This window comes from Salvelinus alpinus, chromosome 1 (genome assembly GCF_045679555.1).
Source record: "Salvelinus alpinus chromosome 1, SLU_Salpinus.1, whole genome shotgun sequence".
NCBI classification, from domain to species: Eukaryota; Metazoa; Chordata; class Actinopteri; order Salmoniformes; family Salmonidae; genus Salvelinus; species Salvelinus alpinus.
In genome coordinates this window covers 39,656,782-39,684,376 of record NC_092086.1, presented here as the reverse complement: position 1 = coordinate 39,684,376, position 27,595 = coordinate 39,656,782, and the positions used below count along the sequence as shown (strand labels likewise).

The window sequence follows — 27,595 nt, the reverse complement described above, 5'->3', positions numbered from 1 at the left end:
TGAATAAGATCAAGATACTTTCTTCAGTTGACCAGTGCGTTGCAACATGGCAATGTGAGGTCAACATGTTTTTCTTTACACCCGTGCTAAACTGTCGCATGATTTCCAGGGTTCAAACTTCACTCCCTTGACCAGAGTGTGGTGTTACGTTAAGTGAAGGGAGGATAATGTCCAGTAAACAGGAGTGTCCAGACGTACTGGCCTCTTGTGGACCCCCAAGACAACGACACCCTCTAATAGAGCACTCCCTTGGTCTTACTTCTTGTTCTGTGTCTTTGCAGGTGGGCTTGGTATACATGTTTAATCTGATCGTGGGCACGGGGGCACTGACGATGCCCAAGGCCTTTGCCCAAGCAGGTTGGGCGGTCAGCCTGGCGCTCATCTCCTTCCTGGCGTTTATGAGGCGAGTTCCTCGTAGGCTCACTGCCTTTCCATTCATTTCCACAACTGTTGCCTTACATCCACTTCCCCAGTTCTCACTTTAGTTTAAGCACACCATAGCACAAGAGTAATTTACCATATTTAATCCTTATCGTCCACACTTAAGGTCCTCCCAGCCACCTACGTGGAGAGTTATTGCCCTCCCTATCAAATGGGATGCCACTGATGAGGCATGTCAGTAATCTAGCAGGGAACAACCAGAGCAGGAGGAGTTGCAGATGAGTTGATGCAGCGTGTCAGTCAGCAGGAGGAAGTTGATGATGCAGGATGTGTTTCATTAGGGTAGTATATGAGGAAAAAGGGGAGACAGTGGACACACAGAGATGTAGATCAGAGGCCAGTACTTTAGCTTTGTGATGTGGATTTAAACATACACTGTGCCTTTTAACAGTTTCATGTTTTTACATTGCTTTGTTTTTAGATGGTTGAGATCTAGAGACCCTATTTTATCACCAAGGATAGTGTGCAGTTAGACAAGGTCACAGACTACAACAAATACAACACAATGATATTCTATGACAGTTGTTGACAATGGGTCATAAAATTCTATGTTTGTATAAAATTGTTATGCTCAATATATAATATGTGTAGACTCTTCAGTGCTAGTTTTTGTCATCTGAATATATTTTTCTGAACCCACTTTGTTTAATTTTCATCAGTTACATGACCACTACGTTTGTGATCGAGGCCATGGCAGCAGCCAACGCTCAGCTGCGCTGGAAGAGGAGGGAGCAGGAAGAGGTGAGTTAGCACATATAAATAACCAACAGGTGGAAGTAATGAAGGAATAGTGATAGTCGACACTCATACATACGGTCTTTTCCAGTGATCCCTACTCATCAAGTGAAGGCCCAGATTCGCGAGTTCACTACCCTTCAACCTCAACACCTTTACGAGAAGAATAACTTCAAGGCGCTCAATAGACCATTAAAGAATAATATGGGGAATGGAGCGCTTGCCACTCCCACAAATGTGTGATTAAACAAGCCTTGTAGTGTCCTCTACTGACTCACTGGGGGGACAATTTAGTTTTTAATTGTTGTTACTTTAGTCATTTTAAATACTAAGGGAAAGTAATCTCGTGCAGAGATTGATGGAGCTGGTGGAGTTCATTTTGTTTTTTACAGAAAAGCAGCAAGTCATTTTGCCTAATGCCCAAGGTTTCCACTGGAGGAGTTATGAGCGTAAGGACAATGGGTCTGGCTTTGACAGAGCCCCAAACCCCATGGCCTTGATTCATGGCTCACTTAGTCTTCCTCCAACATAATGGGAAGAAGGGAGGCACAGAGTGGGAATGTTTACCCTTGAACATTCTTTATTTCTTTCCGCTCGAATGGAGCACATAAAAAAAATTAAGCCGTTCCTTTAAAGTGATATACTGGCCGACATTTTCTGAGAAAGTCCCATAAAAGTGTATTCGTTTGAATTTGGGGGGGCACTGACTCTGCATCTCTCGGATGTGACGGAGAAATAGGATAGATCTGCTCTTTTGACTCAGCCAAGGCCACATCTGTCACTTTGATGTTAGATGCTTTGTTTCTGTTGCTGGCATATTCTCTTCCAGTGAGCCACCCACTTCTTAGTCTCTCCCACACCCTGCCCAACCAGCTGTAGCTGCTCTTGTTAATTCAACTGATAATGACATCCTCAATGTCGTTTGTAATTGAGCATTAATTAATATAAATCTGTAGTGAATTTGGTAGATGAAGAGTTATGGGAGGGCGTCAGATTGGCGCTCATATCTATTGTATATGAGGGGGAAAGCTCCCTCATCCTCCCCAGAATATCCCAGCTGTTCCAGACAATTTCCAGATGCTGCTCCCCTCCACGTCACATGTCCAGCAAATAAAACACCGTGTTAATAGGTTGTAAACTGACTGTTGTTGGCACTGAGCAATAGGACTTGTAGATTAGGAGTGAAGTCAGTGTTGGGTGGAGGCAGGCTGGTTATCCTCTTTCCATCACCCTCATCTTCAGGTCCAAGACAGCGACTCCACCTCTGATTATTCGGATGATGATGTCCGGGGACGATCAGAGCCAGAGACAAGGCCCATTTTGTCAGTCCGTGAGTATAGTGTTCCCTTCATCCCTCCTGAAGACTAGACACAGTGCTAAGGTCGTGTTAAGAATGTGTTGAAAATAAGGTACACTACATGGCCAAAAGTTCGTCGTACATCTCATTCCAAAATCATGGGCATTAATATGGAGTTGGTCCCCCCTTTGCTGCTATAATACCCCCCACTCTTTTGGGAAGGCTTTACACTAGATGGAACATTGTTACAGGGACTTGCTTCCATTCAGCCATGAGCATTAGTGAGGTCGGGCATGGATGTTGGGAGATCAGGCCTGACACAGTTATTCCAATTAATCTCAAAGGTGTTTGATGGGGTTGAGGTCAGGGCTCTGTGCAGACCAGTCAAGTTCTTCCACACCGATCTCGACAAACCATTTCTGTATGGACCTTGCTTTGTGCATTTGGGGGCATTGTCCTGCTGAAACAGGATTGGGCCTTCCCCAAACTGTTGCTGCAAAGTTGGAAGCACAGAATCGTCTAGAATTTTATTGTATGCTGTAGCGTCAATATTTCCCTTCACTGGAACTAAGGGGCCTAGACTACTGAACCATGAAAAATATCCCCAGACCATTATTTCTCCTCCACCAAACTTTACAGTTGGCACTATGCATTCGGGCAGGTAGCGTTCTCCTGGCATCCGCCAAACCCAGATTCGTCTGTCGGACTGCCAGATGGTGAAGTGTGATTCATCACTCCAGAGAACGCATTTCCACTGCTCCAGAGTCCAATGTCGGCAAGCTTTACACCACTCCAGCCGACGCTTGGCATTGCGCATGGTGATGTTAGGCTTGTGTGCGGCTGCTCGACCACGGAAACCAATTTCATGAAGCTCCCAACGAACAGTTCTTGTGCTGACGTTGCTTCCAGAATCAGTTTGGAACTCCGAAGTGAGTGTTGCCACCAAGGACAGACTATTTTTACGCGCTATGAGCTTCAGCACTCGGCGGTCCCGTTCTGTGATCTTGTGTGACCTACCACTTCGTGGCTGAGCCATTGTTGCTCCTAGATGTTTCCACTTCACAATAACAGCACTTGCAGTTGACCGGGGCAGCTCTAGAAGGGCAGAAATTTGACACGCTGACATGTTGGAAAGGTGGCATCCTATGACGGCGCCACGTTGAGAATGGACACCCTTCAAATTAGTGGATTTGGTACAAAGCTCGATTTTAGAAGAGCTCAGTACGAGCCATTCTAGTGCCAATGTTTGTCGATGGCGATTGCATGGCTTTGTGCTCGATTTTAGACACCTGTTAGCATGGCTGAAATAGCCAAATCCGCTAATTTGATGGGTGTCCACATACGTCTGGCCATGTAGTGTATATGTGAAAACATTGAGTCTTGTGGAGGATTCAGAATTCTCTTTTGTGTCGTCCCTCCTTTCTGAAGGTCTCAATTCTTAAGCATATGTTGATTACGACATAATCAGATCAATCATAAATTATATGTATCCTCCATGTCATTGGTTAATGTCAATGTTTTATAGAAGGAATGACATCAGAATCACTCGGATTGGAATGACTCACCACTGCATTCTCATGTCTATGCATTATCACAGAGCGAACAGGAGGAGGACACGTTGACCACTTTGACATTGTGGAGAGGGTAGAGATGGGTCAAATGGCCTCCATGTTCTTCAACAAAGGTAAGAGCCTATCCTCATTCAGTACTTTGAGGGGATATGATGAACCCACACTCCGTTATTGAATGAAGTGCTGCTAATGCCGCTATGTGCAGGGCATGGTTAAACCTGTCCTTCTTGTCTAACAACTATGGAGGAGTCTTGACGGTTGTGTGGGATAATCTGGGGACAGTTTCTTAACCTTTAAATGGGAATCATTGTTAGATTCCAAAAGTGAGGCTGTTAGCTTTCTAATGGGGTGTAATTGTACACTGAGTGTACAAAACATTAGGAACACCTTCCTAATAGTGAGTTGCACCCCCTTTTGGCCTACAAGGTGTCGAAAGCGTTCCACAGGGATGCTGGCCCATGTTGACTCCAATGCTTCCCACAGTTGTGTCAAGTTGGCTGGTAGTAGATCTCTACCAGTAGCATCGTTCCATCTCATCCCACAGATGCTCAATTGGATTGACATCTGGTGACTGGGTAGGCCACTGCAGTAAGCTAAATTCACTGTCATGTTCGTGGAACCATTCCTGGACAATCCTAACCTTGTGCCATTGGGTATTATCCTGATAATATAAAAAAAAAAAATTGCAGATGCATACACTGCTGCCATGAAGGGATGCACCTGACTGGCAATAATGTTCAGATATCTTGTGGCATTCAAATGTTCCTCCCATTTTTATCAAGCGGCCCAATGTATGCCATGAAAACACACCCCACACCATTATACTACCACAACCACCACCAGCCTGCAATGTTGACACAGCATGATGGATGCATGTACTCGTGGTTTTCTCCATTCCCTAGTCCTCCCATCACCAAGAACCGGTGTTCTTCAGATCAGGCAATGTTTTTCCAATTTCCCAGTGTCCATTGTTTTTAGTCCTTAGCCCACTGCAACCGCAGTTTCTTGTTTTTTTTGCTGAAAGAAGTGGAACTCTGTAAGGTCATCAGCTGCCATACCCCATTTGTGTCAAGGTACGACTAGTTGTGCATTCTTCTATGGGTCTTTGGGCACCAATGTTGTACTGGACTATTAGTTGACTTAACTGTAGCCCCTCTGTTGCTCTGCACAATTTGTCAGCCTCCTTTGTCCTCTTTCATCAATGACCCGTTTTCGACCACTGGCCTGCCGTTGGCTCGATGTCGTTTGGATGGTGGATCATTCTTGATTCACACAGGAAACTGTTGAGTGTGAAAAACCCAGCATCGTTGCAGTTCTTGATACTTACCTGCTGCGCCTGGCACCTACTACCAAACCCCATTCAAAGTCACTTCAATATTTTGTCTTGCCCATTCACCCTCTGAATGGCACACATACACAATCCATGTCTCAAATGTCTCAAGGCTTAAAAATCCTTCTTTAACCTGTCTCCTCCCCTTCATCTACACTGGTTGAAGTGGATTTACAGGTGACATCAATAAGGGATCATAGCTTTCACCTGGTCAGTCTATGTCATGGAAACAGCAGGTGTTCCTAATGTTTGGTACCCTCAGGTTATATGGCTAAATGGTTGTATTTCCCTGGCCATCACACTGCTGCTGTTTTAGTCTCCCCAGCTGTGTGTGTGGGCCTCCTGCAGGCTGCACCAGCGGCGGTGAACATGTTAAAGCCTCAGCAGTCTGAGTGATGAGCTAATTGAAGCAGAATCATGTTCACCTTGAACCAGAAACAGAACAACCTTGCTGATTTACATTACTCACCTACGTCAGAGTAGACACTCCTCGGTGTGCTGGGCCCGCTCACTACCCCCTCCCCACCCTCTCCTCCTCTGCTGTCAGGTCGGCCTGTATCTCAAGTAGTATTAACCAGGTAGGTGACTCAACAGTCTGCAGCATACGCACCTGCAGTGCCAATACTTCAACAGCATCGCTTTTGTCATCTCTGATGATAAAAATGTCAAACCGTTCTGCTTCACTCTGACAATGTCATCTGTGTGCAGATCTCTTCCTGTGTTGTGATCCGGCTCTGGCCACTAGGTGGTGCACTTGGCACACTCGCACACAAAATGATTCACTGACTCACACAAAGCCAGGCAGGCATGCAACATGCTGTTAGAGAAGCAGCATGTTGTTCCCTTGTGGAACATTCTGGCTGCAGTCTCTTCTTTCCTCTTTCTCTCAGCCCTATTAAAGTTGATGTGTTAAAACACTCTTTGGTGATGACCTCTCCCTGTGTGTGTCTGGTGTGGTGTTGTCCTCGGCTGCAGGTGAGGGTGAGGCACCACGAGGAAGTATCGATCGGTGGCAGAGATAAGAGTCCCCTCTATCTCTCTGTGTGATGTGGGAGTGCTGCCCAGTGACTCTAATCAGAAATGAATTAGATGGGCACTGGGCCCAGCGCGTGTGAGAGATGCAGCTCTTTGTCTCAGCTCAATGGTGCTCCAGCATAATGGAAGTCTCGTTTGTCTCTCTACCCAGATCTCTGCTGATGTGAACGCTTCTTTGTGTAATTAGTGCTGGGAGGTAATATAAGATTAGTGGTATGTCTGATCAGGGAGTTTTACTGGTGTGGTAAAGCTGTCAGGCATTAAAACAAAATCTCTTGTTTTTTTGTTGAGGGATTGGATAGTGGAGTGTTGTTGAATGTGTTGTTGGAGTTAATGGACTTGGTTGTGTGAGTGAAGGGCTGAGGCCTGCGGTGCGGGGCAGCTCACAGAGCCAATCAGCTGGCCTCTTGAATCCTTACTACCTTGGGTCGGTTCTGGTTATTGATGGGACTGTTCGACTGCACTGGGCACCACTGGCAGGAAAGGCACTTTTTCACATGATGCGCAGATGCAGATTCGGTGTGGATGTGTGGGGGAATACTTTTTTTCTATGTTTGTTTGTTTTTCCTTCTCCTTCCCACTTCATGTAATTGAAAAATAATCACTATGAAAGGGAATTTGACCTCCTGAGCTAAAATTGTCATAGCAGCAGAGCAAGCTTGGAATAAGGCCATGGGTATCGGGCCTGCCGGTACTGACAGGAATTTTGATGGGGGCTGGTTTATCAGCGGAGCAGCGAGGAGAGTGCGTGTAGTGTTACTGTAACCTTCCTCATCCACAATTTGCAAGTTGATTAGAAGATGACTGTGGCTAATATCACAAAGGGGGGTGAACAACAGAGGCTGGTCTGTGTGCTCCTGCGCCCATCTCAGCCCACCATCCCTCTAGGTAGAAAAGGCAGTAGAAGTGATGTATGGGGAAATGGATGGTGTGCAAACAGAGGGAGAAGGTACAAGCTCTATAACATGCACCACCCTATACCCTTGACTTATAGAGACCATGGAGAGGAATACTAATCCAGTCTCCTTTATTACAGACCCCAGCTTTAATGAGTACCTAACACCGATGCATACATTTTCTGTACTTGAATGACTTTTCTTAAATGTCATACTTGTACGCTATGAGGGGCTCTGACAAAAGGAAAATGGGGAGCAGCGCTGCCATTAAGAAGATAAATGGACATGTTTATGTCAGCCATTTCCCCCCCTCCCACCACCCCAATTACATAAGCCTCAACTAAAATAGTTTTCAAGTCTCTATTGTATATGAATATAAAGGATGTGCTTTCCTTTCCAGAGGGCCTGCTGCTATTACTGCTCAACTCTATGATTACCCCGAGATCCAGATCAATATCCCAAGTTTTAGCACAAAGAATACATCTCACTCAATAAAAGCCCATTGGGGTTTCAAAATCAAACCTAAGGAAAGTAATTTCTGTTGCATCCAACAAACCGCCTTCAGTTGTCAGGCTCTCGCATTCACATTCCTGCCTGATGACGCTCCACGATAGCAGAGCGGAGACCAGTACAGCTGTGGCTTCCAGCGTGGTTGGCATTCAACAAAATAGCTGTGGATGTTTGAAGGAAGCAACTTCCTAACGTACCTCTTCTTCTGGAAACCACTCCTTCCTCCTCCAGACCCAGCTAGAGAGGCTATCAAGGCCTCTGTCAGTCTGCAACAGTGGGGTGATGGATAGTGACGTGTGTCCGTGCCGCTAGGGGACTGAGTGGAGCTCCTAGGTGAAGAGTCATTTGCAGCTGCAGCGTGTGAGCCTCTGGCCGTGGGTAATGGGGAGGTATTAGTGACAGAGCCTGGCAGGGCAGCATCCTCTTGGTCATGCTGGGTCCTCACCTAGCTATCGCTCACTGACAGGGGCAGCACAGGCAGCCCTGATTCCCCCTATCTGAGGCAAAAGCTCTAACAGGCTTCCTTTCCATAGGGCCAGATGGAGACATGCAGGAATGGTAGAGAGTACTGTACAGTGCTAACCTCTGAAAGTGGGGTTGTCGGAGAGGAGGTGAAAATGGAATGTGTAGAATTGATGCAGAGAGAATCGAGTCCCCACCACACCAACCTGTGAGATACTTTCATACTGTAATCAGTGTGCAGATCAGTACTGATAGGTACAGTATAGTGTAATCACACACACTGGCGTCTTCTTGAGTTATCAGTGTTTATTTTCCCCAGCCTTTGTTTTATGACCTCAGTGCACCACTGCACAATGATGTGATCAGATGGTCCTGGAAGAGCATAAACACAACCTGGCTACCAAAGTGCCCTTTGGTTCCCTCTCCCACAGTACTTTAGCACCACATTATCCTCAATGGAGGTAAGATGAGTGGTGGTGCTAGCTAGGTAAATGTTTGCTGTCATCGCCCTTTCCCACAGAATTGACCTGCTGTTAGATATGAAGCTATATTACAGTTGCTACAGTAAGTTGCTGCAGCCCTGTTTGAGTTAGATGGAGAGTCTAACAGTTAGACTCTCCATCTAACTCAAACAGGGCTGCAGCAACTTACTGTAGCAACTGTAATATAGCTTCATATCATAATGCAGTCTACTGTAAGTGTCCATCCAACCCTGCCATAAAACAGGTGATAACTGTTTTACAACTACATGGGCTTATCTGGCTGTTGGACCAGCTAGTCCTCTTCCATATCCCTTTTCATGTTTCCCTTGGCTCGGCTGTGTGATGGGCAGCAGAAGGTTGCCATTCGTTCCTTTACTCTCAGATCAGATGAATCAATTTAGCCCTGTAAAACTATAAACCCCTCACTTTTTATTTATTTTTAATGGACTCCACACTCTAATTTCCCTGTCAGTAATGAATTGGCTGCCAGGGCCAGTAGGACGCAGGAGCCTCCCACATGAGAACTCCAGTGTATGATGGATCCCTGGCACAACATGGCTATCGGTCTCCCGTTGTTGAAAGCTCTCAATCTCCGCTCGTTGTCTTGAATGGGCCAGTAGTGTGAGGTGGGTGTGGGGGATGTAATGAGGAGAATTTTCATCATGAAGTGATTACTTTCTTAATTAGTGTGATTAATATTCTTCCGGAGGAGCGGAGAAATGTGCTGCTGCAGTTGTGGCTGCCATCCCGGAGGGAGAAGCAGGGGATTGATGGAGGAGTGGAGGTGTAGAGACGGAGGAGATTGCCTCTGATGGAGACTGCACGGTTAGCTGTTGAAGTTTGACACAAGTTGCATTGACCATGTTTCATAATCAGGCATCTGACGGCTGTTAGGCAGATTCTCTCGGAGATATGATGAATTGATAACACAGTCATATACACTAGAAATATATAATGTATGACATTTTATGTATAGATCCAGGTATAATCTGCTCATGTCTTAACCCTTTGGTTTTGTCTTTCAGTTGGTGTCAACATGTTCTACATCTGCATGGTAGTCTACCTGTATGGAGACCTGGCCATCTATGCTGCTGCTGTACCCATATCACTAATGGAAGTAGCCTGGTAAGAGCAGCCAGCCAGCTTGTTGCTGATTCATTACATTCATGGGTTTCTTATTTGGGGGTATTATTTCAAGCAACTTTATGACTACTGTGGGTGCAGCTGACTTTCCCAAGTACTTGGAGCATTTACTTTTGGCAGGACAAAACATATCCCTTTCTCTCAGTTCTGTTTTTGTCTCTGCACTTTGGCTGTTCCCTGACCTCCTGTCTCAGTAAAACTTTCTGATGAGGGGGCCTTTAGCCTTCCTGACCTCCCACCAGTGCTCTTGGCAATTACTTTTTGTTGACTGGCTCCCAGACAGGTTTTTATTACAAGTCCCCTCCACTGGCCCGGTGGGCTGGGTGACATCACATATTCCATATTGTTCCAGTCTCAGACAGTATGATTTAGCCTGCAGCTCTAAGGGAGGCTCTTCTCTAGCTAAACTATTGTCCTGGTGAGACCACCTTAACCGTCAGGATCACAATTCCATTTGGTGTAGCTTTATGACAGAAAGATGATTGACTTTCTCATGGTGTACCAAAAAGTACAATTTCAAAAAAGGACCCCCGCCCCAAAACACTAAAGCGCTCTCCCATTTTGTCCAAATGCCGTTAGATTATCAGTGACTTTTTAAGGGTTCAGTGAGCCCTGGGAGTGCCATTATAGGGGTTTCTTATGCACATCATGTGGTGAGGATGAGATCCTTAAACATTTATAGAGATACTTAGCTTTTAAAGGTGAAGGTGAGTGAATACATTTCAATTCAAGATTACAATTTAATCACTTAACACATCAGAGGAAGTTCTATTAACATACCAACCTAGTAGCATAAAAAATATAAATTTGTCCCTCTGACTCAGCGGGGTCAAAAGCCCCGTGGTAACTTTCTAGCTAAAATGTTAGGCGGAACAGACACTTAAAATGGAATTACCCTATGGCACAGACCGGAGCTCCCCGCTCGACTGGCTCTGCCACTGAGGAGAGCCAGGCGATTGAGATCGCAGAGTGGTATCTCTTTGTAAAGCCTTGCCGCAGCAGACGTCTCGGTGGCAGAGGCAGATTCTAATGATTATGTCCCATAATTGATGCTCAGTCTGCCGCACCTTGTTGGCAGCACTGAAAGAGTTTTGTGATTGCCTCAGAATGACAATGTGTAATTTTCCACCAGGAAGACTGGATCATCACTTCAACTCAGTAAAGCCTTGTGCAGTGATATAACTTTTACTGATACTTTTCTTACTGATAATCTAACCGCTCCGAGGTAGTAGGAACTGGCCTCACTGATAATCTAACCGCTCCGAGGTAGTAGGAACTGACCTCCCTGATAATCTAACCGCTCCGAGGTAGTAGGAACTGGCCTCACTGATAATCTAACCGCTCCGAGGTAGTAGGAACTGGCCTCACTGATAATCTAACCGCTCCGAGGTAGTAGGAACTGGCCTCACTGATAATCTAACCGCTCCGAGGTAGTAGGAACTGACCTCCCTGATAATCTAACCGCTCCGAGGTAGTAGGAACTGACAAGTCTGCAAAGGTTTTGTAATTCTGCCCTGTCATATTTAATATTTTATCATTGTTTCATGTTCTTTTGCAACATTGTAAACTAGTCTTTCCTGTCGTATGTAATTCTTGGACTGATTTGATCTGATCATGAAGGGATCTGTAATGATCAACAGTCTGTCTGTTCTCTCTCTAGTGGTAACCACTCATGCAGTGCTGGCAGTGTGAAATACGACGACACCGACTTGTGCTGGGGGCCTGTCACCAGGAAAGACGCCTACAAGGTGTTTCTGGTGAGTACATACTGCACCTCTGTTTCTCACCCCTGTCCTTCTACCCCCGTCCCAAAGGCCCCTGGAGGACACATGGTGTACCACATCTCTCTCTGTCAGCCCCTGCCATCGTGACTGAGCCCCAATGTGCCAACCCCTGTCTTTGTTAGTGTCAGCCTCAGCCCAGAGAGCCCCTTCCAGTTCGGTCTCCCTCTCACGCCACCCCTCCCGCAGCCCTCCTGAGCAAGTGTGTGTGCCCTTGAAGTCTTAAGAGAGCGAAACTCCTGCGATTTCCACTTTTGCTTTAACTTTGCCGGCCGACAGTGATAGATGTGCTGATCTCCTCCTGTATTATTTCCCCCCTCCACTGTTCTCACTCCTCCCTCCATCCTCACTCATTTTCAACAGAACGAGCATACCCAAACAATTCTCCAATAAATGCATTGTTGTTTTTTATCTCGTCTGGATAAGCCTCTTACATCATGTCAACGAATTGAAATTATGCTGATTTATAATCTCCTCCTGTATTTTTTGCTTACCTTGCAGTTTCACAAAGTTTCCTTTTAGGGAAAGGGACATTTCCACCTCTGTGTTAATTTATCTAACTGATTGCTTCTTATTATAGTAGATGTTGAGATGATGTCTGCTTGGGAATATGTTTTAAAAAATTGACCGTATTTGACAGAAAGTCACCTGTTCTCTGGTGTTTCTTGAAGAAGTTGTCTCCTGTTATTAGTTTTGGTCTCTCCTGCTTACAGGCATTTGGATTTCTAGGGGCTTAGTTGTATTTTCTCCCATTTTCTTCTCCATGAAACCTTATTAGATTTCTTCCCGTGGTGGACTCGTCTTTAAATAAATAATTGGGCTTTGATAAAACATTCATCAGCTTCTGTTAGCACACAGGGAGTGGAGTGTCTTCCTTCTCCTCAGCCCCCCTTTGTCTTTGACGTGCCTGGGTCAAACGCTCTGGCCCCTTAGCCACTGCCCACCACTCCCCATGATCACTTTAAATAATTGATTGACTATTCCTTTTAAGCCCAGCCGCTCTCCATACACCGCTCTGTCCTGCCCAATGGAAATACCTCTTCTCTCCCACCTACGCTATGCCTGCTTATGCCCTCTGACACGTCTCTGCCCCACCCCAAAGACCACGGTGCCCTTCGTCCTAATGATGGGTCTATCTAGGCACAATGTCCACAACATCTAGAGTCTTTGCTATCTGGAGTCATTATGCAGCCCAGTATTTTCCTTTTTCTTTACAACATCCATATCATTTCACTGGAAGGCTTCAAGCTCCAAACTAAGTGACCTGCTTTATCACCCTACTGCCAGTCTCTTTATGAACTGAGTGAGTCAGAGGGTGCTTTAGTATTGACTCCTATTATAATATGCTTAATCAGACTGGAAAACATTGCAACAGTTGTCAGAAAGGCTGACAATACGGCATTGGGAAATGCTTAATTATTTTGTTTTGGTTTAGCTAAAGAATTCAAATGAGCCTATTCATATATTATGCTGTCCCATTCTTTGAGTGTTTGAAAAAGGCATTACAAAAAGAACCATAATTACAATTCCTAATTACTTTTTTTGTTTTGGTTATGCAATTAGTTTGACTTAGTTTTGAGCCTCTAAGAGGGTGTAGGCATTAGCAAACACACTGCGTTCAATATGTTAGCATTAGTTGCTGCTTGGTTGTTGTATACCAATGGAATTGCTCAAAGCTGGTCTTTGAACTATGTTCAGGAGGTTCTCTGTGTTTCAGTGGTCATTACATTCTATCTGTTAATGGCCCTTCTCTCCTGTCCTCATCAACCACATTTCTCTCCTCACCATCACATCTTCTCAACCTCAAAATCGAGTAGTCTCTCCTGGCAACAGATTGTCAGTTAATCCTCCATTTGTACCTTGACCAGGCATGTGTAGCTCCCAGTTCTATAGGTGTCATTGATAAGGGGCTTTAATCCCTTGCTATGGTATTATCTGTTTCCTTAAGGGATTTTACTGTGGTAACTGCTCTGTGTACCATACTTATTCATCTTAAATAATCAATAGTGTGTGTAATGTGTATGTTGTGGTTTTGTGCTAAGCACTAATGCTACCTGACCTTCCTCAGTTGGGTGCGTATTTGGTCTGCCTGGGCTGCCGTACTGGGTAGGGCACCACTGGCTGCCACAGGGGGAGTGGGTTTTGATGTCGGACACATTAGTCCAGCCACAGCGTTATTAGGGTTTAGAAAAGGAAGCAAGGATAGATTAAAGGGCAGCCCGATTACAGCATAACGGCGCACAGCTGTAATCCCCATGTGGGTGGCTGTTTGAGAGAGAAGGAAAGAGAGACTGATAGAGTGAAAGAGAAGGAGAGAGCATGATATAGAGAACTCAGGCTAATGTCACAGACAGACAGAAGTAGGGTTGATGGAGTGGTTCCTCCAGGGGGCCTTCTACCCTCTGCACCCTCAAGAATGGACTGTTGTCCAATCAGACAGGCTTAAGAGCTTTTTTTCACCTGCTCTGTACTGTGTTGGTCTGAAAGTCACAACCCTGGGCGTTGCGTGTTTCGGACCACCGGCCTCCTCATCAGACCAGGTTTTTATAGATGCCACCCACATATCAGTGGTCTGCCCGGCCAGACAGTTCTAATCGTCATCAACTGAGCCACAAGCTAGTCTTATTCTAGATCTCATTGGTCGATTTGAATGTCCCAGTCCCTTTATCAGAACAAGATACAAGACACATTTCAGTTGAAGGCATTCAGTTGTACAACTGACTAGGTATCCTGACATGACCAAAACTGTGGACACCTGCTCGTCGAACATCTCATTCCAAAATCATGGTCTGCGCACTTCTGCACTCGGCGGTCTCGTTCTGTGAGCTTGTGTGGCCTACCACTTTGCGGCTGAGTCATTGTTGCTCCTAGACGTTTCCACTTCACAATAATAGCACTTACAGTTGACCAGGGCAGCACTAACAGGGCAGAATTTTGACGTACTGATTTTTTGGAAAGGTGGCATCCAATGACGGTGCCACGTTGAAAGTCACTGAACTCTTCAGTGCCAATTTTTGTCCATGGATGTTGCATGGCTGTGTGCTCGATTTTATACACCTGTCAGCAACAGGTGTGGTTGAAATAGCCGAATTGACTAATTTGAAGGGGTGTCCACATACTTTTGTGTGTGTGTCTGTGTGTATGTATAGTGTACCTCACATTATGCTTGTAGATCTCTCATTTAATTTGTAATTCTTCCTCAGACAGTAGCCCCACGGTGGTTGCAGCAGTGTTTGTTGTGCTTGGACAACAGATTGTGGGTTATTTTTAGTATGTGACAGAACAGCTGTCCCAGTTCAGAAAAGTAGTTCTGCTCTACTAGCAGACCCACAAGGCTCTGGGGATCAGCACAGAGAAGGGGAGAGAGGTGAGGAAAAAAACTGACCAAATCAAGGATCGTCTATTATATAGGAGGGACTATTTTGATAACCGCTGTCAAGAGATTTCTTCAGCTTATCTGAACAATTGTGAAGAAGCTACTGTCTTCACAGCCTGTCTAGGGCTGGGAATTTCCAGGGACCTCAAGATGTTATCACGATACTTAGATGCCAATATGATATGTATTGTGATTCTATGTGTATTTCAATTCGATAATGCTGCAGAGAGACAAGAGAATATGAGAATTTGTTTTGATCAGTCATGGAAATAAGTACTGAAAACATATTGGCTCACTATTTAAAAAGATGGAGAACAAGCTGTAGGATGAAAATACCGGAGTTTTGACTCAGGTACAGCCGACTTGCTCTAGCTAATGCTACCAAGCAACAAAAAAAGTGTGTGTGTGTGTCTATGTGTATATACACTGCTCAAAAAAATAAAGGGAACACTAAAATAACACATCCTAGATCTGAATGAATGAAATATTCTTATTAAATACTTTTTTCTTTACATAGTTGAATGTGCTGACAACAAAATCACAGAAAAATGATAAATGGAAATCAAATTTATCAACCCATGGAGGTCTGGATTTGGAGTCACACTCAAAATTAAAGTGGAAAACCACACTACAGGCTGATCCAACTTTGATGTAATGTCCTTAAAACAAGTCAAAATGAGGCTCAGTAGTGTGTGTGGCCTCCACGTGCCTGTATGACCTCCCTACAACGCCTGGGCAAGCTCCTGATGAGGTGGCGGATGGTCTCCTGAGGGATCTCCTCCCAGACCTGGACTAAAGCATCCGCCAACTCCTGGACAGTCTGTGGTGCTACGTGGCGTTGGTGGATGGAGCGAGACATTTTACAAAATGATGTCCCAGATGGGCTCAATTGGATTCAGGTCTGGGGAACGGGCGGGCCAGTCCATAGCATCAATGCCTTCCTCTTGCAGGAACTGCTGACACACTCCAGCCACATGAGGTCTAGCATTGTCTTGCATTAGGAGGAACCCAGGGCCAACCGCACCAGCCAATGGTCTCACAAGGGGTCTGAGGATCTCATCTCGGTACCTAATGGCAGTCAGGCTACCTCTGGCAAGCACATGGAGGGCTGTGAGGCCCCGCAAAGAAATGCCACCCCACACCATGACTGACCCACCGCCAAACCGGTCATGCTGGAGGATGTTGCAGGCAGCAGAACGTTCTCCACGGCGTCTCCAGACTCTGTCACGTCTGTCACATGTGCGTGTGAACCTGCTTTCATCTGTGAAGAGCACAGGGCGCCAGTGGTGAATTTGCCAATCTTGGTGTTCTCTGGCAAATGCCAAACGTCCTGCACGGTGTTGGGCTGTAAGCACAACCCCCACCTGTGGACGTCGGCCCTCATACCACCCTCATGGAGTCTGTTTCTGACCGTTTGAGCAGACACATGCACATTTGTGGCCTGCTTGAGGTCATTTTGCAGGGCTCTGGCAGTGCTCCTCCTTGCACAAAGGCGGAGGTAGCGGTCTTCCTGCTGGGTTGTTGCCCTCCTACGGCCTCCTCCACGTCTCCTGATGTACTGGCCTGTCTCCTGGTAGCGCCTCCATGCTCTGGACACTACGCTGACAGACACAGCAAACCTTCTTGCCACAGCTCGCATTGATGTGCCAACCTGGATGAGCTGCACTACCTGAGCCACTTGTGTGGGTTGTAGACTCCGTCTCATGCTACCACTAGAGTGAAAGCACCGCCCAGCATTCAAAAGTGACCAAAACATCAGATAGGAAGCATAGGAACTGAGACACCTCTGGCCTGCTCGCCTCCCTACCTCTGAGGAAGTACAGCTCCCGCTCAGCCCAGTCAAAACTGTTCGCTGCTCTGGCACCCCAATGGTGGAACAAACTCCCCCACGACGCCAGGTCAGCAGAGTCAATCACCACCTTCCGGAAACACCACCTCTTTAAGGAATACCTAGGATAGGATAAAGTAATCCTTCTAACCCCCCCCCCCCCCCCCCCCTTAAGAGTTAGATGCACTATTGTAAAGTGGTTGTTCCACTGGATATCATAAGGTGAATGCACCAACTTGTAAGTCGCTCTGGATAAGAGCGTCTGCTAAATGACTTAAATGTAATGTAAATGAGAAGTGGTCTGTGGTCACCACCTGCAGAACCACTACTTTATTGGGGGTGTCTTGCTAATTGCCTATAATTTCCACCTGTTGTCTATTCCATTTGCACAACAGCATGTGAAATTTATTGTCAATCAGTGTTGTTTCCTAAGTGGACATTTTGATTTCACAGAAGTGTGATTGACTTGGAGTTACATTGTGTTGTGTAAGTGTTCCCTTTATTTTTTTGAGCAGTGTATATATATCACACACAGTTGAAGTTGGAAGTTTACATACACCTTAGCCAAATGCATTTAAACTCAGTTTTTCATAATTCCTGACATTTAATCCTAGTAAATCCTAGTAAAAAGTTAGGATCACCACTTTATTTTAAGAATGTGAAATGTCAGAATAATAGTAGAGAGAGTGATTTATTTCAGCTTTTATTTCTTTCATCACATTCCCAGTAGGTCAGAAGTTTGCATACACTCAATTAGTATTTGGTATCATTGCCTTTTAAATTGTTTAACTTGGGTCAAACATTTTGGGTAGCCTTCCACAGGTTTCCCACAATAAGTTGGTGAATTTTGGCCCATTTCTCCTGACAGAGCTTGTGTAACTGAGTCAGGTTTGTAGGCCTCCTTGCTCACACACGCTTTTACAGTTCTGCCTTTTACAGTTATGCTTGGGGTCATTGTCCATAAGGGAAGACCCATTTGCGACCAAGCTTTAACTTCCTGACTGATGTCTTGAGATGTTGCTTCAATACATCCACATAATTTTCCACCCTCATGATGCCATCTATTCTGTGAGGTGCACCATGCTCTCCTGCAGCAAAGCACCCCCACAACATGACGCTGCCACCCCATGTGCTTCACGGTTGGGATGGTGTTCTTCGGCTTGCAAGCATCCCTCTTTTTCCTCCAAACATAACGATGGTCATTATGGCCAAACTGTTCTTTTTTTGTTTCATCAGACCATAGGACATTTCTCCAAAAGGTACGATCTTTATCCCCATGTGCAGTTGCAAATCGTAGTCTGGCTTTTTTATGGCGGTTTTGGAGCAGTGGCTTCATCCTTGCTGAGTGGCCTTTCAGGTTATGTCGATATAGGACTCGTTTTACTGTGGATATAGATACTTTTGTACCTGTTTCCTCCAGCATCTTCACAAGGTCCTTTGCTGTTGTTCTGGGATGGATTTGCACTTTTCGCACCAAAGTACGTTCATCTGTAGTAGACAGAATGCGTCTCCTTCCTGAGTGTTATGACGGCTGTGTGGTCCCATGGTGTTTATGCTTGCGTACTATTGTTTGTACAGATGATCGTGATACCTTCAGGCGTTTGGAAATTGCTCCCAAGGATGAACCAGACTTGTGGAGGTCTACCATTTTCTTTCTGGGGTTTTGGCTGATTTCTTATGCTAAAACTATAGTTTGTTAACCAGAAATTTGTGGAGTGGTTGAAAAAATATTTAATTACTCCAACATAAGTGTCTGTGAAGTTCAGACTTCAACTGTATGTGTTTTTTATTTTTTTTTAATCGTTACTTGAAGTCAAAGTATCAATATAATATTGTCCAAAAATAATGTCCCGATATGTAACTGTATCGATTCACCCCCGTCACTAAGCCTGTCAAACCACTCTCTCTAGGATTGGGAGGTAGTGCCTACACATAGTATGAACTTTGCACCTCATACATACATGCATGCAGAGGACATGACTGAAACTCAATAACAATATTCACTGGATTGCACGGAATTGAATTCACAATTCTGGAGGTTAGCCTCACACCTTACCCTGAGGTGTCTGGACTGTCTGACTTATCGTCAATGGCCAGCTCTGCAAGTTCTTTTGAAACTTAGTCATATGAGTTCATTCAGTGACTTTGTGACTGAAATGAAAAAGGTATTCCAGGTGATCAAAGGTTTTATCATTCTGTAAACCTTCAATGGACGTCAAGCTTTTCACACAGCTCGTGCTGGGCTGTACTTTGTCAGTTCCTTTCACATTCTTTAGTCACTTTCAGACGGAGCTCAGACAACGTTGATTGTAAACACACAGGCTTTTGTCATATCAAGACGGACTAATAACAGCATACAAGCTGCACAGTGGGTGGCCTGTTTGGTTCGCTCTGACCTTTGGTTAGATCAATGGTGTTCACACAAAACGCTATGTATCATGCTGTGGAGCATGGCAGCCATTTTCTCCATCACGATCTGCAAAACCTCTTAACCCTTTTACACTTGTAGGAATTGGCCTATATGGATAGGGCTAAATTAAAATGTTTCTGACAGAAGAAATATGAAAATGATATGCATAACCATGGTAGCAATTGAAAGGGAACAGTTTGGATATTATTGGAAAATGATTAGACCAAAGGTGAGGACACAACATTTCACCTGACACAAGACCGAATCCAAACATTACACTGTGAATTTTATGTTCATTTTACATTTATTGTACTTCTGTTGCATTTGTTGATAACAAAATCTGAAAATACTCTGGATATATTCAGTAACATAAGAATATTCCTGGAAAACGTGGGGTAGGTGCAACATAAGACAAATAATTCCAAGTGTTTGAGTGAGAGGACTAACTGGTGTATCCACGTGGCCACAAACCTCTCCAAAGTGTGCACGTATCCTAAGTCATTTTAATGCACTTTTATTATTCAGAGAATAGTCTTCAACTACAAGGTGCTTTTTTTGCCCTCTCTTGTCTGTGTCGTATCCTGCATCCCAGCCATCACACAATTACTGTTGTTTTCGCAATCCAGAAACTGTCCATTTATAAATCACAGTCTGGGTCAGGTGGGCATAATTTGAAAGCTTGTTATATTGCCAACATGACAAATTAAATTCTAAAGTACGATTTTACAGAGTTAGGCTTTCACAATGCAATTCAGGGAAATGGGTCATAATTTTGGTGGCGCATCGGAATGAGTGCATTCAGGTGCATGTGACGTGGCAAATTTTCTTCACAAAAGACAAAAATAGGCTCATTCTGTTCAGACACCCCAGTTTATGATGCCATGTCATCTTGTAACTAACTGTACATCAAACATAGTGATCATAAACGTTGATATTGCATATGCATGAGTTTGATCATATAGAAATGTGAAGTGCACATTTGTACTCACTTGTATGGCATAATATATAACAAACGTCATCGTCCAAAATACATAGTCCTCTTAATTTTAATAGGTGTTTGTGTAAGTAACTGCAACTACTTGTCACACTCAAGTTCAGAACAGCGGTCTGACGTCATGTATAGCATGTTACTCGTCAGCCACTGCGTTCCAATTTAGGCATTTATCCGTGCCCAATTCTGCCATTTTCAACCTGTACACGGTACGAGTGTAAAGGGCTACGAAGATGGGTTGGGTGAGATTCGATCTGCTGCTGATTGATTCTTGTCTCCAGTACCCAGGCTGTTTTCACTCTCCCTTAAAACTAATATACATTATCTTTAGACACTAAGAGAAAGCTTACATCCTACCCACTCACTTAGATTGGGCTTTTCCTCAGTCATGCATATCCGAGCGTAAGGTTGTAGGTCATTGTGTGCTTGACCAATCCTAGCCGTTGACCTGCCCTTTACATTGGACCGCAGTTTTAATTGTAAGGATTTGTTTCGGCTTGAAAGTGCAACAATGGGGTCTTTCTGGGGACTGGCTTAACCCCAGCAGAGAGATTTCCTGAGACCTCAATTCTCTTTGTCCGTTGTTGCTCCCTGGCGAGGTTTACCTTTTGATTTTCAATTGCAATTTGCAACACCATTGGGACTTTACTGCATAAAAAAAGTCCCTAGCTGTCCACTGGTTCCATAATGCATACATATACTGTTGGATAACCTAACTGTGATTTAAATGGCTGATTTTATATTGAGAATCTTTTTCTTGTGGTTGAGAAAGTGATGGAAATCAATACTGTATATCAGCTCAAAATTAGGTTTTGCTGACACTGCGTTCTTTCCCTGTTTGTCTTTATGTATATGTGCGTATTAAAGGCTATGTCTATTAGACCACTCAAAGTGAGTGGATGCCCAGTGAATTGAAATATTCTCTCAGCGGGCGCCACCCACCATGAAACGAGGCCACCTTTGTGTCAACCATCTGTTTAGATCCACTCCATTGAACGAGTCAGACTCACTCACACACTCGGGGACCCACAGAGAGAACAGATGCAGATAAGCCCAGATAATACACACAGATACAGTATTTTACCCCAGGGTTTCTTTTCATGCCTGTCTGTATGGTCAAAAGCGAGTGATGCTTTCTTCAGATGTTTGTGTGTTTCACTTTGGAGGAGATGGAGCGAGGGTGCTGTAGTGTAGCTCTGTTGTAGTGGAGCCATCCCAGAGCTGCAGGGAGATGACAGTGCAGATGGTTTAATAGAGATTACCTCAGCAGGGGGAAGTGTTTGAGTTGGGAACCACACAAGGGGAGTCCACACCACCACGAGGCAGAACCCAATCAGAGCTGCAGATCAGGACACTGCAGAGGAGCTGCAGGGAGATGACAGTGCAGATGGTTTAATAGAGATTACCTCAGCAGGGGGAAGTGTTTGAGTTGGGAACCACACAAGGGGAGTCCACACCACCACGAGGCAGAACCCAATCAGAGCTGCAGATCAGGACACTGCAGAGGAGCTGCAGGGAGATGACAGTGCAGATGGTTTAATAGAGATTACCTCAGCAGGGGGAAGTGTTTGAGTTGGGAACCACACAAGGGGAGTCCACACCACCACGAGGCAGAACCCAATCAGAGCTGCAGATCAGGACACTGCAGAGGAGCTGCAGGGAGATGACAGTGCAGATGGTTTAATAGAGATTACCTCAGCAGGGGGAAGTGTTTGAGTTGGGAACCACACAAGGGGAGTCCACACCACCACGAGGCAGAACCCAATCAGAGCTGCAGATCAGGACACTGCAGAGGAGCTGCAGGGAGATGACAGTGCAGATGGTTTAATAGAGATTACCTCAGCAGGGGGAAGTGTTTGAGTTGGGAACCACACAAGGGGAGTCCACACCACCACGAGGCAGAACCCAATCAGAGCTGCAGATCAGGACACTGCAGAGGAACACAGCCGTACTGGGAGAGGACTGTTGGCAAGGGGGACTTAGAGGTCATGCAGGAGAGAGGATACAGGCTCTCTGAGTCAGAGAACAATAATGTAGGCTGAGGATCCAACTGATCATCCAGTCAAAGACTTTTGAAAGACTAGAACCTATACTTACCCTGTTTAGGAAGAGTTTGTCCCATCTGTGTTTGCTAACTACAGCATATTGCTTCCACTCCAGCAGATTGAGCAGTTGTTAACCCTTTTTTGTGTGAGTTGTGCTGGTGCTGCTGTCACATTACCATGAAGCGTGGCAGTTAGCCACACGAGACAAACTGCTAACGCCATCAAATGTGCTTAAGGATCTCTTTGGCAGCTGTCACTACAGAACTCAATGTGGCTTGTGTGCCTGTGATTTGTAACCAAAGTAATACATGGTTTAATTATTGCCTTCAGCCTGTCCATTTAACCCAGTTTTTCCTCCCGTCTTTTTGCTTATAGACTCTGCAGACGATCATCATTTGAGAAGTTATTTCACTCATTGGTTTTGAGAAAACAAAACAAGGGTGTAGTGTAGCCCATTGCTTTCTATTACTTTTAATGGCATTGTCTGTGTCAATTGTTTATTTTTTCCTTTTCTCAGGGGAGTAAGATAAAATAGACATATTTGGCCTGTCTAACACGTTGTTAAAGTCCGTGCCTCGTGTTTAAGGAGAAAATCTACATGCTGTGTACAATATTGTTTTCTGTTTTGAAAAGCTGGTTATCTGGTACAAGGACATTGCAGAATGATGTAAGGGTCTTGCTCGGTGGGTGGCTGAACGCTAACAAACGTGATTCTCATGGAATTAATCTGACGCTTAAACGGAACACAGGCTCCCATTTAAAAAGGGACAGGTTTCAAGAGACTTTTACATTCAGACCCTGTGACCTTGGGCTGATTGCTTGTATGGCTGTGTGTTGGTGTATTTGTCGGGGCCTGCTGGTCAGGCTGACCAGACCCAGCCTCCTATTGAAAGAATGACCCAACCGTTTGCACCCTTCTCCAAAGCCAGGAAATAAAAAGGGACAGTCCGATTTCTCATATAGAGCTTGTCTTTTTCAATTACACCGTGACATGGAGCATATTCATGAAAAGGCCCCTTAGTTGATGTATTATTTAATTTATTCTTCATAAGGTCCATCGTCATAATTTAATGAGACCTTGTTCTCTGTGCGATATGACACCCCCTTCTCCCCATCCCCCACATCCCCTACTAAAAGTTATAACGATCGGGAGAGTGAAATAGCCAAGGTCCTATTAAACCACAGGCAAATTATCGTTTCGAATTTCCTCCCAGATATGTCCTTTGCCTGTCATAAATCTTCCCTTTGCGGTGTTGCTCGTTATTTTTACCTAGGTGTATAATGGTTTCTTTTGAGGAGCCAGAGATTTGAATTAGGCAAACCAACTGGAAGGCAACTGCACCCCAGGTCCCCATATGAAGTCATAGTGGTTCAGTGTATTAAATGAGTGCTATGCTCATCATTCTTTACTTTCACAACTGATAATTGTTCCCAATTTACTCTGGCTACCCAAATAGAGGCAGCTGGCACAAATGTGTCCACAACAGTTTTTCGGGAGGTCTGGTTAAGCTAAACCCATATTTCTGGGAAGTTGTGAATGATAAAGTAGGGAATAGTTTTAAATGTTGGCTAAGAGTTTAGCTCATGTCTTATCCTTGGTATCCTCTCATCTCTCCAGAGAGAAGTTTTGAGATCCAGTGTAAAGGCAGAGCTTTATATCAGCCCCTCGATTGCTCTGTTGAACTAAGAATGACCTTTACAGGTCACACCCAAGTTCAGTATTTGTTTACGCTGATGTTATGTCTGTTCAATGATTGTTGTATGCCATAACATTCTCTGATAGACTTCAAAGGCTTGAAACTCTGAACATCAGAGGAGTTTTGAAGCTAGGATAAAGGGAGTAATCCAGTCTTATCTGTACAGTATAGAGTTGATCATCCTCATCATTTCCTCTCCTCATTGCTTCACAGTCTCTTTCTGTTTCAGTAATGGCTTGGTGATATCACTAAAGTTACTGACTCATATCTATCAAATCAAACTTTATTTGTCATATGCGCTGAATACAAGTGTAGACCTTACCGTGAAATGCTTACTTACAAACCCTTAACCAACAGTGCAGTTCAAGAAGAGTTAATAAAATATTTACCAAATAAACTAAAGTTAAAAAAATGTTTATAAAAAAGAAAAAGTTACACAATAACGTAACAGTAACAATGCTATATACAAGGAGTACCGGTACCGATTAATTGTTCAGCAGTCTTATGGCTTGGGGGTAGAAGCTGTAAAGGAGCCTTTTGGACCTAGGCTTGCTGTGCGGTAGCAGAGAAAACAGTCTATGATTTGGGTGACTGGAGTCTCTGACAATTTTTTATGGGCTTTCCTCTGACACCCCCTATTATATAGGTCCTGGATGGCAGGCATTTTGGCCCCAGTGATGTACTGGGCCATACGCACTACCCTCTGTAGCGCCTTACGGTCAGATGCCGAGCAGTTGCCATACCAGGCAGTGATTGCACTGGTCAGGATGCTCTCAATGGTGCAGCTGTGGAACTTTTTGAGGATCTGGGGACCCATGCCAAATCTTTTCAGTCTCCTGAGGGGGAAAAGGTTTTGTTGTGCCCTCTTCACGACTGTCTTGGTGTGTTTGGACCATGATAAGTTCCTTGGCGTCCACATCACCAACGAACTAACTCTTGGCCCGCTCCAATACAGCCCCGTTGATGTTAATAGGGGCCTGTTCGGCCCGCTTTTTCCTGTAGTCCACGATCAGCTCCTTTGTCTTGTTCACATTGAGGGAGAGGTTGTTGCTCCCTCTAGGCTGTCTCATCGTTGTCAGTGATCAGGGCTACCACTGCTGTGTCGTCAGCAAACTTAATGATAGTGTTGCCATCGTTTGGCCACGCAGTCGTGGGTGAACAGGGAGTACCGGAGGGGACTAAGTACACACCCCTGGGGGGCCTTTCAAAGCACTTCATGGCTACCGACATGAGTGCTACGGGGCGGTAATCATTTAGGCAGGTTACCTTCTCTTCCTTGGGCACAGGGACTATGGTGGTCTGCTTGAAGCATGTAGGTATTACAGACTCAGAAAGGGAGAGGTTGAAAATGTCAGTGAAGACACTTGCCAGTTCGTCCGCCCATGCTTTGAGTATACGTCCTGGTAATCCATCTGAACCTGCGGCTTTGTAAATGTTGACCTGTTTTAAAGGTCTTGCTTACATCGGATACCAAGAGCGTTATCACACAGTCATCCAGAACAGCTGGTGCTCTCGTGCATGCTTCAGGGTTGCTTGCCTCGAAGCAAGCATAAAAGGCATTTAGCTCGTCTGGTAGGCTCGCGTCACTGGGCAGCTCACGTCTGGGTTTCCCTTTGTAGTCCATAATAGTTTTCAAGCCCTGCCACATCCGATGAGCGTCAGAGCCGGTGTAGTAGGATTCAATCTTAATCCTGTATTGACAATAATCCTGTATTGGCTTGTTTGAGGGTTTGTCTGATGGCATAGCGGGATATCTTATAAGTCTCCGCGGCTGTGCTTCCCTTTGTATTCTGTAATAGTTTGCAAGCCCTGCCACATAAGACGAGCGTCAGAGCCGGTGGAGTATGATTCAATCTTAGCCCTGTATTGACGCTTTGCCTGTTTGATGATTCGTCGAAGGTCATAGCAGGATTTCTTGTAAGCTTCCGGGTTAGAGTCCCGCACCTTGAAAGCGGCAGCTCTAGCCTTTAGCTTGATGCGGATGTTGCCTGTAATCCATGGCTTCTGGTTTGGATATGTACGCACTGTCACTGGGGACGATGTCGTCGATGCACTTATTGAAGAAGCCAATGACTGAGGTGGTATACTCCTTAATGCCATTGGATGAATCCCGGAACATATTCCAGTCTGTGCTAGCAAAACAGTCCTGTAGCGTAGCATCCGCGTCATCTGACCACTTCTGTATTGAGCGAGTCACTGGTACTTCCTGCTTTAGTTTTTGCTTGTAAGCAGGAATCAGGATAGAATTATGGTCAGATTTGCCCAATGGAGGGCAGGAGAGAGCTTTGTATGTATGCATGTCTGTGTGTGGAGTAAAGGTGGTCTAGAGTTTTTATTACATTTTTTCCTTTGGTTGCAAATGTGACATGCTGGTTAAAATTTGGTAAAACTGATTTAAGTTTGCCTGCAGTAAAGTCCCTAGGCCACTAGGAGCGCCGCTTCTGGATGTGCATTTTTTGTTTGCTTATGGCCTTATAGAGTTGGTTGAGTGCGGTCCTAGTGCCAGCATCGGTTTGTGGTGGTAAATAGACGGCTACGAATAATATAGATGTGAACTCACTTGGTAGATAGAGTACCTTATGATAAGCTGTAGACCACACTATCTCAGCCGAGCAATACTTCAAGACTTCTTTAATTGGTCCAGCTCCTTTTGGAGGATAAAGTGCCATTAGTAATCTTACTCTTGATTTCTAATGTTTAAAGTTGGTCCAATGTAAATGTGACACAGAAAATAATTGCGAAATAATGCTTTTTAGCCTATTAATTGATGGAAATACCAGTCGATAGAAATACATTTGACTGGTCATGCTTATCGGTCAATAGGTTCATTTGCATAATTTTGTGGAATTAAATTGGCTCGTGTATTCATTATGTATCTTATCATACACATACAGCATACAGATACAGAGCCTTTGAGTGAAAAATCTGTCAGACAGTGGAAGAGCTCCCGAGTGGCGTAGCGGTCTAAGGCACTGCATCTCAGTGCTAGAGACGTCACTACAGACACCCTGGTTCAATTCCAGGCAGTATCACAACTGGCCGTGATTGGGAGTCCCATAGGGCGGCGCACAATTGGTCCAGCGTCATCCGGGTTTGGCTGGTGTAGGCCGTCATTGTAAATAAGAATTTGTTCTTAACTTGTTATTTTCTTGTCTAGTTAAATAAAGGTTAAATAAAAACAAGAAAATAATAATAAACAGAAACCGTTTCTATCTCCTTTTACTGCTTCACTATACTCATTCAGAGGAGTGAACACTTTCGTATTGGTTGTACTGTCACAATGTACACAGTGGCCACACTTGTAATTGCCATTGGGTGGGCCTGGTAGCCAAGTGTCATGCTTCTTAGGTAGCTTCATGCTGTGCGTCACGGAATCGGCTATATTGCTTGTATGGCTCCCAAAAAATGTGAAGGGGTAATATTGTGGACACTTGTAGATTGGGATTACTTTTGAGAATGTTCCAGTGTTTTAATACATTGGATTTGAAGTGACCGGCACATGTGCTCTGTGGAAAAACACAAACCTGGGGGAGTTTTGTCTATTTAAAGAAATATGTAATTTCAC

At 44.7% G+C, this 27,595-nt stretch overlaps 1 protein-coding gene across 3 annotated transcripts in view; it reads left to right on the top strand.

Annotated features, from left to right (window-relative positions):
* LOC139575605 (transmembrane protein 104-like) overlaps positions 1-27,595 on the top strand; it is an 84,016-nt gene that overhangs the window by 11,205 nt on the left and 45,216 nt on the right. For 2 of the 3 annotated variants that reach the window (XM_071400746.1, XM_071400755.1), the window contains exons 3-8: positions 282-403; positions 1,101-1,182; positions 2,419-2,506; positions 4,071-4,157; positions 9,785-9,884; positions 11,563-11,659. In XM_071400746.1, the coding sequence (XP_071256847.1) occupies positions 282-403; positions 1,101-1,182; positions 2,419-2,506; positions 4,071-4,157; positions 9,785-9,884; positions 11,563-11,659 (576 nt within the window). The remainder of the gene's footprint in view (positions 1-281; positions 404-1,100; positions 1,183-2,418; positions 2,507-4,070; positions 4,158-9,784; positions 9,885-11,562; positions 11,660-27,595) is intronic. The other variant, XM_071400765.1, reaches the window with a different exon arrangement.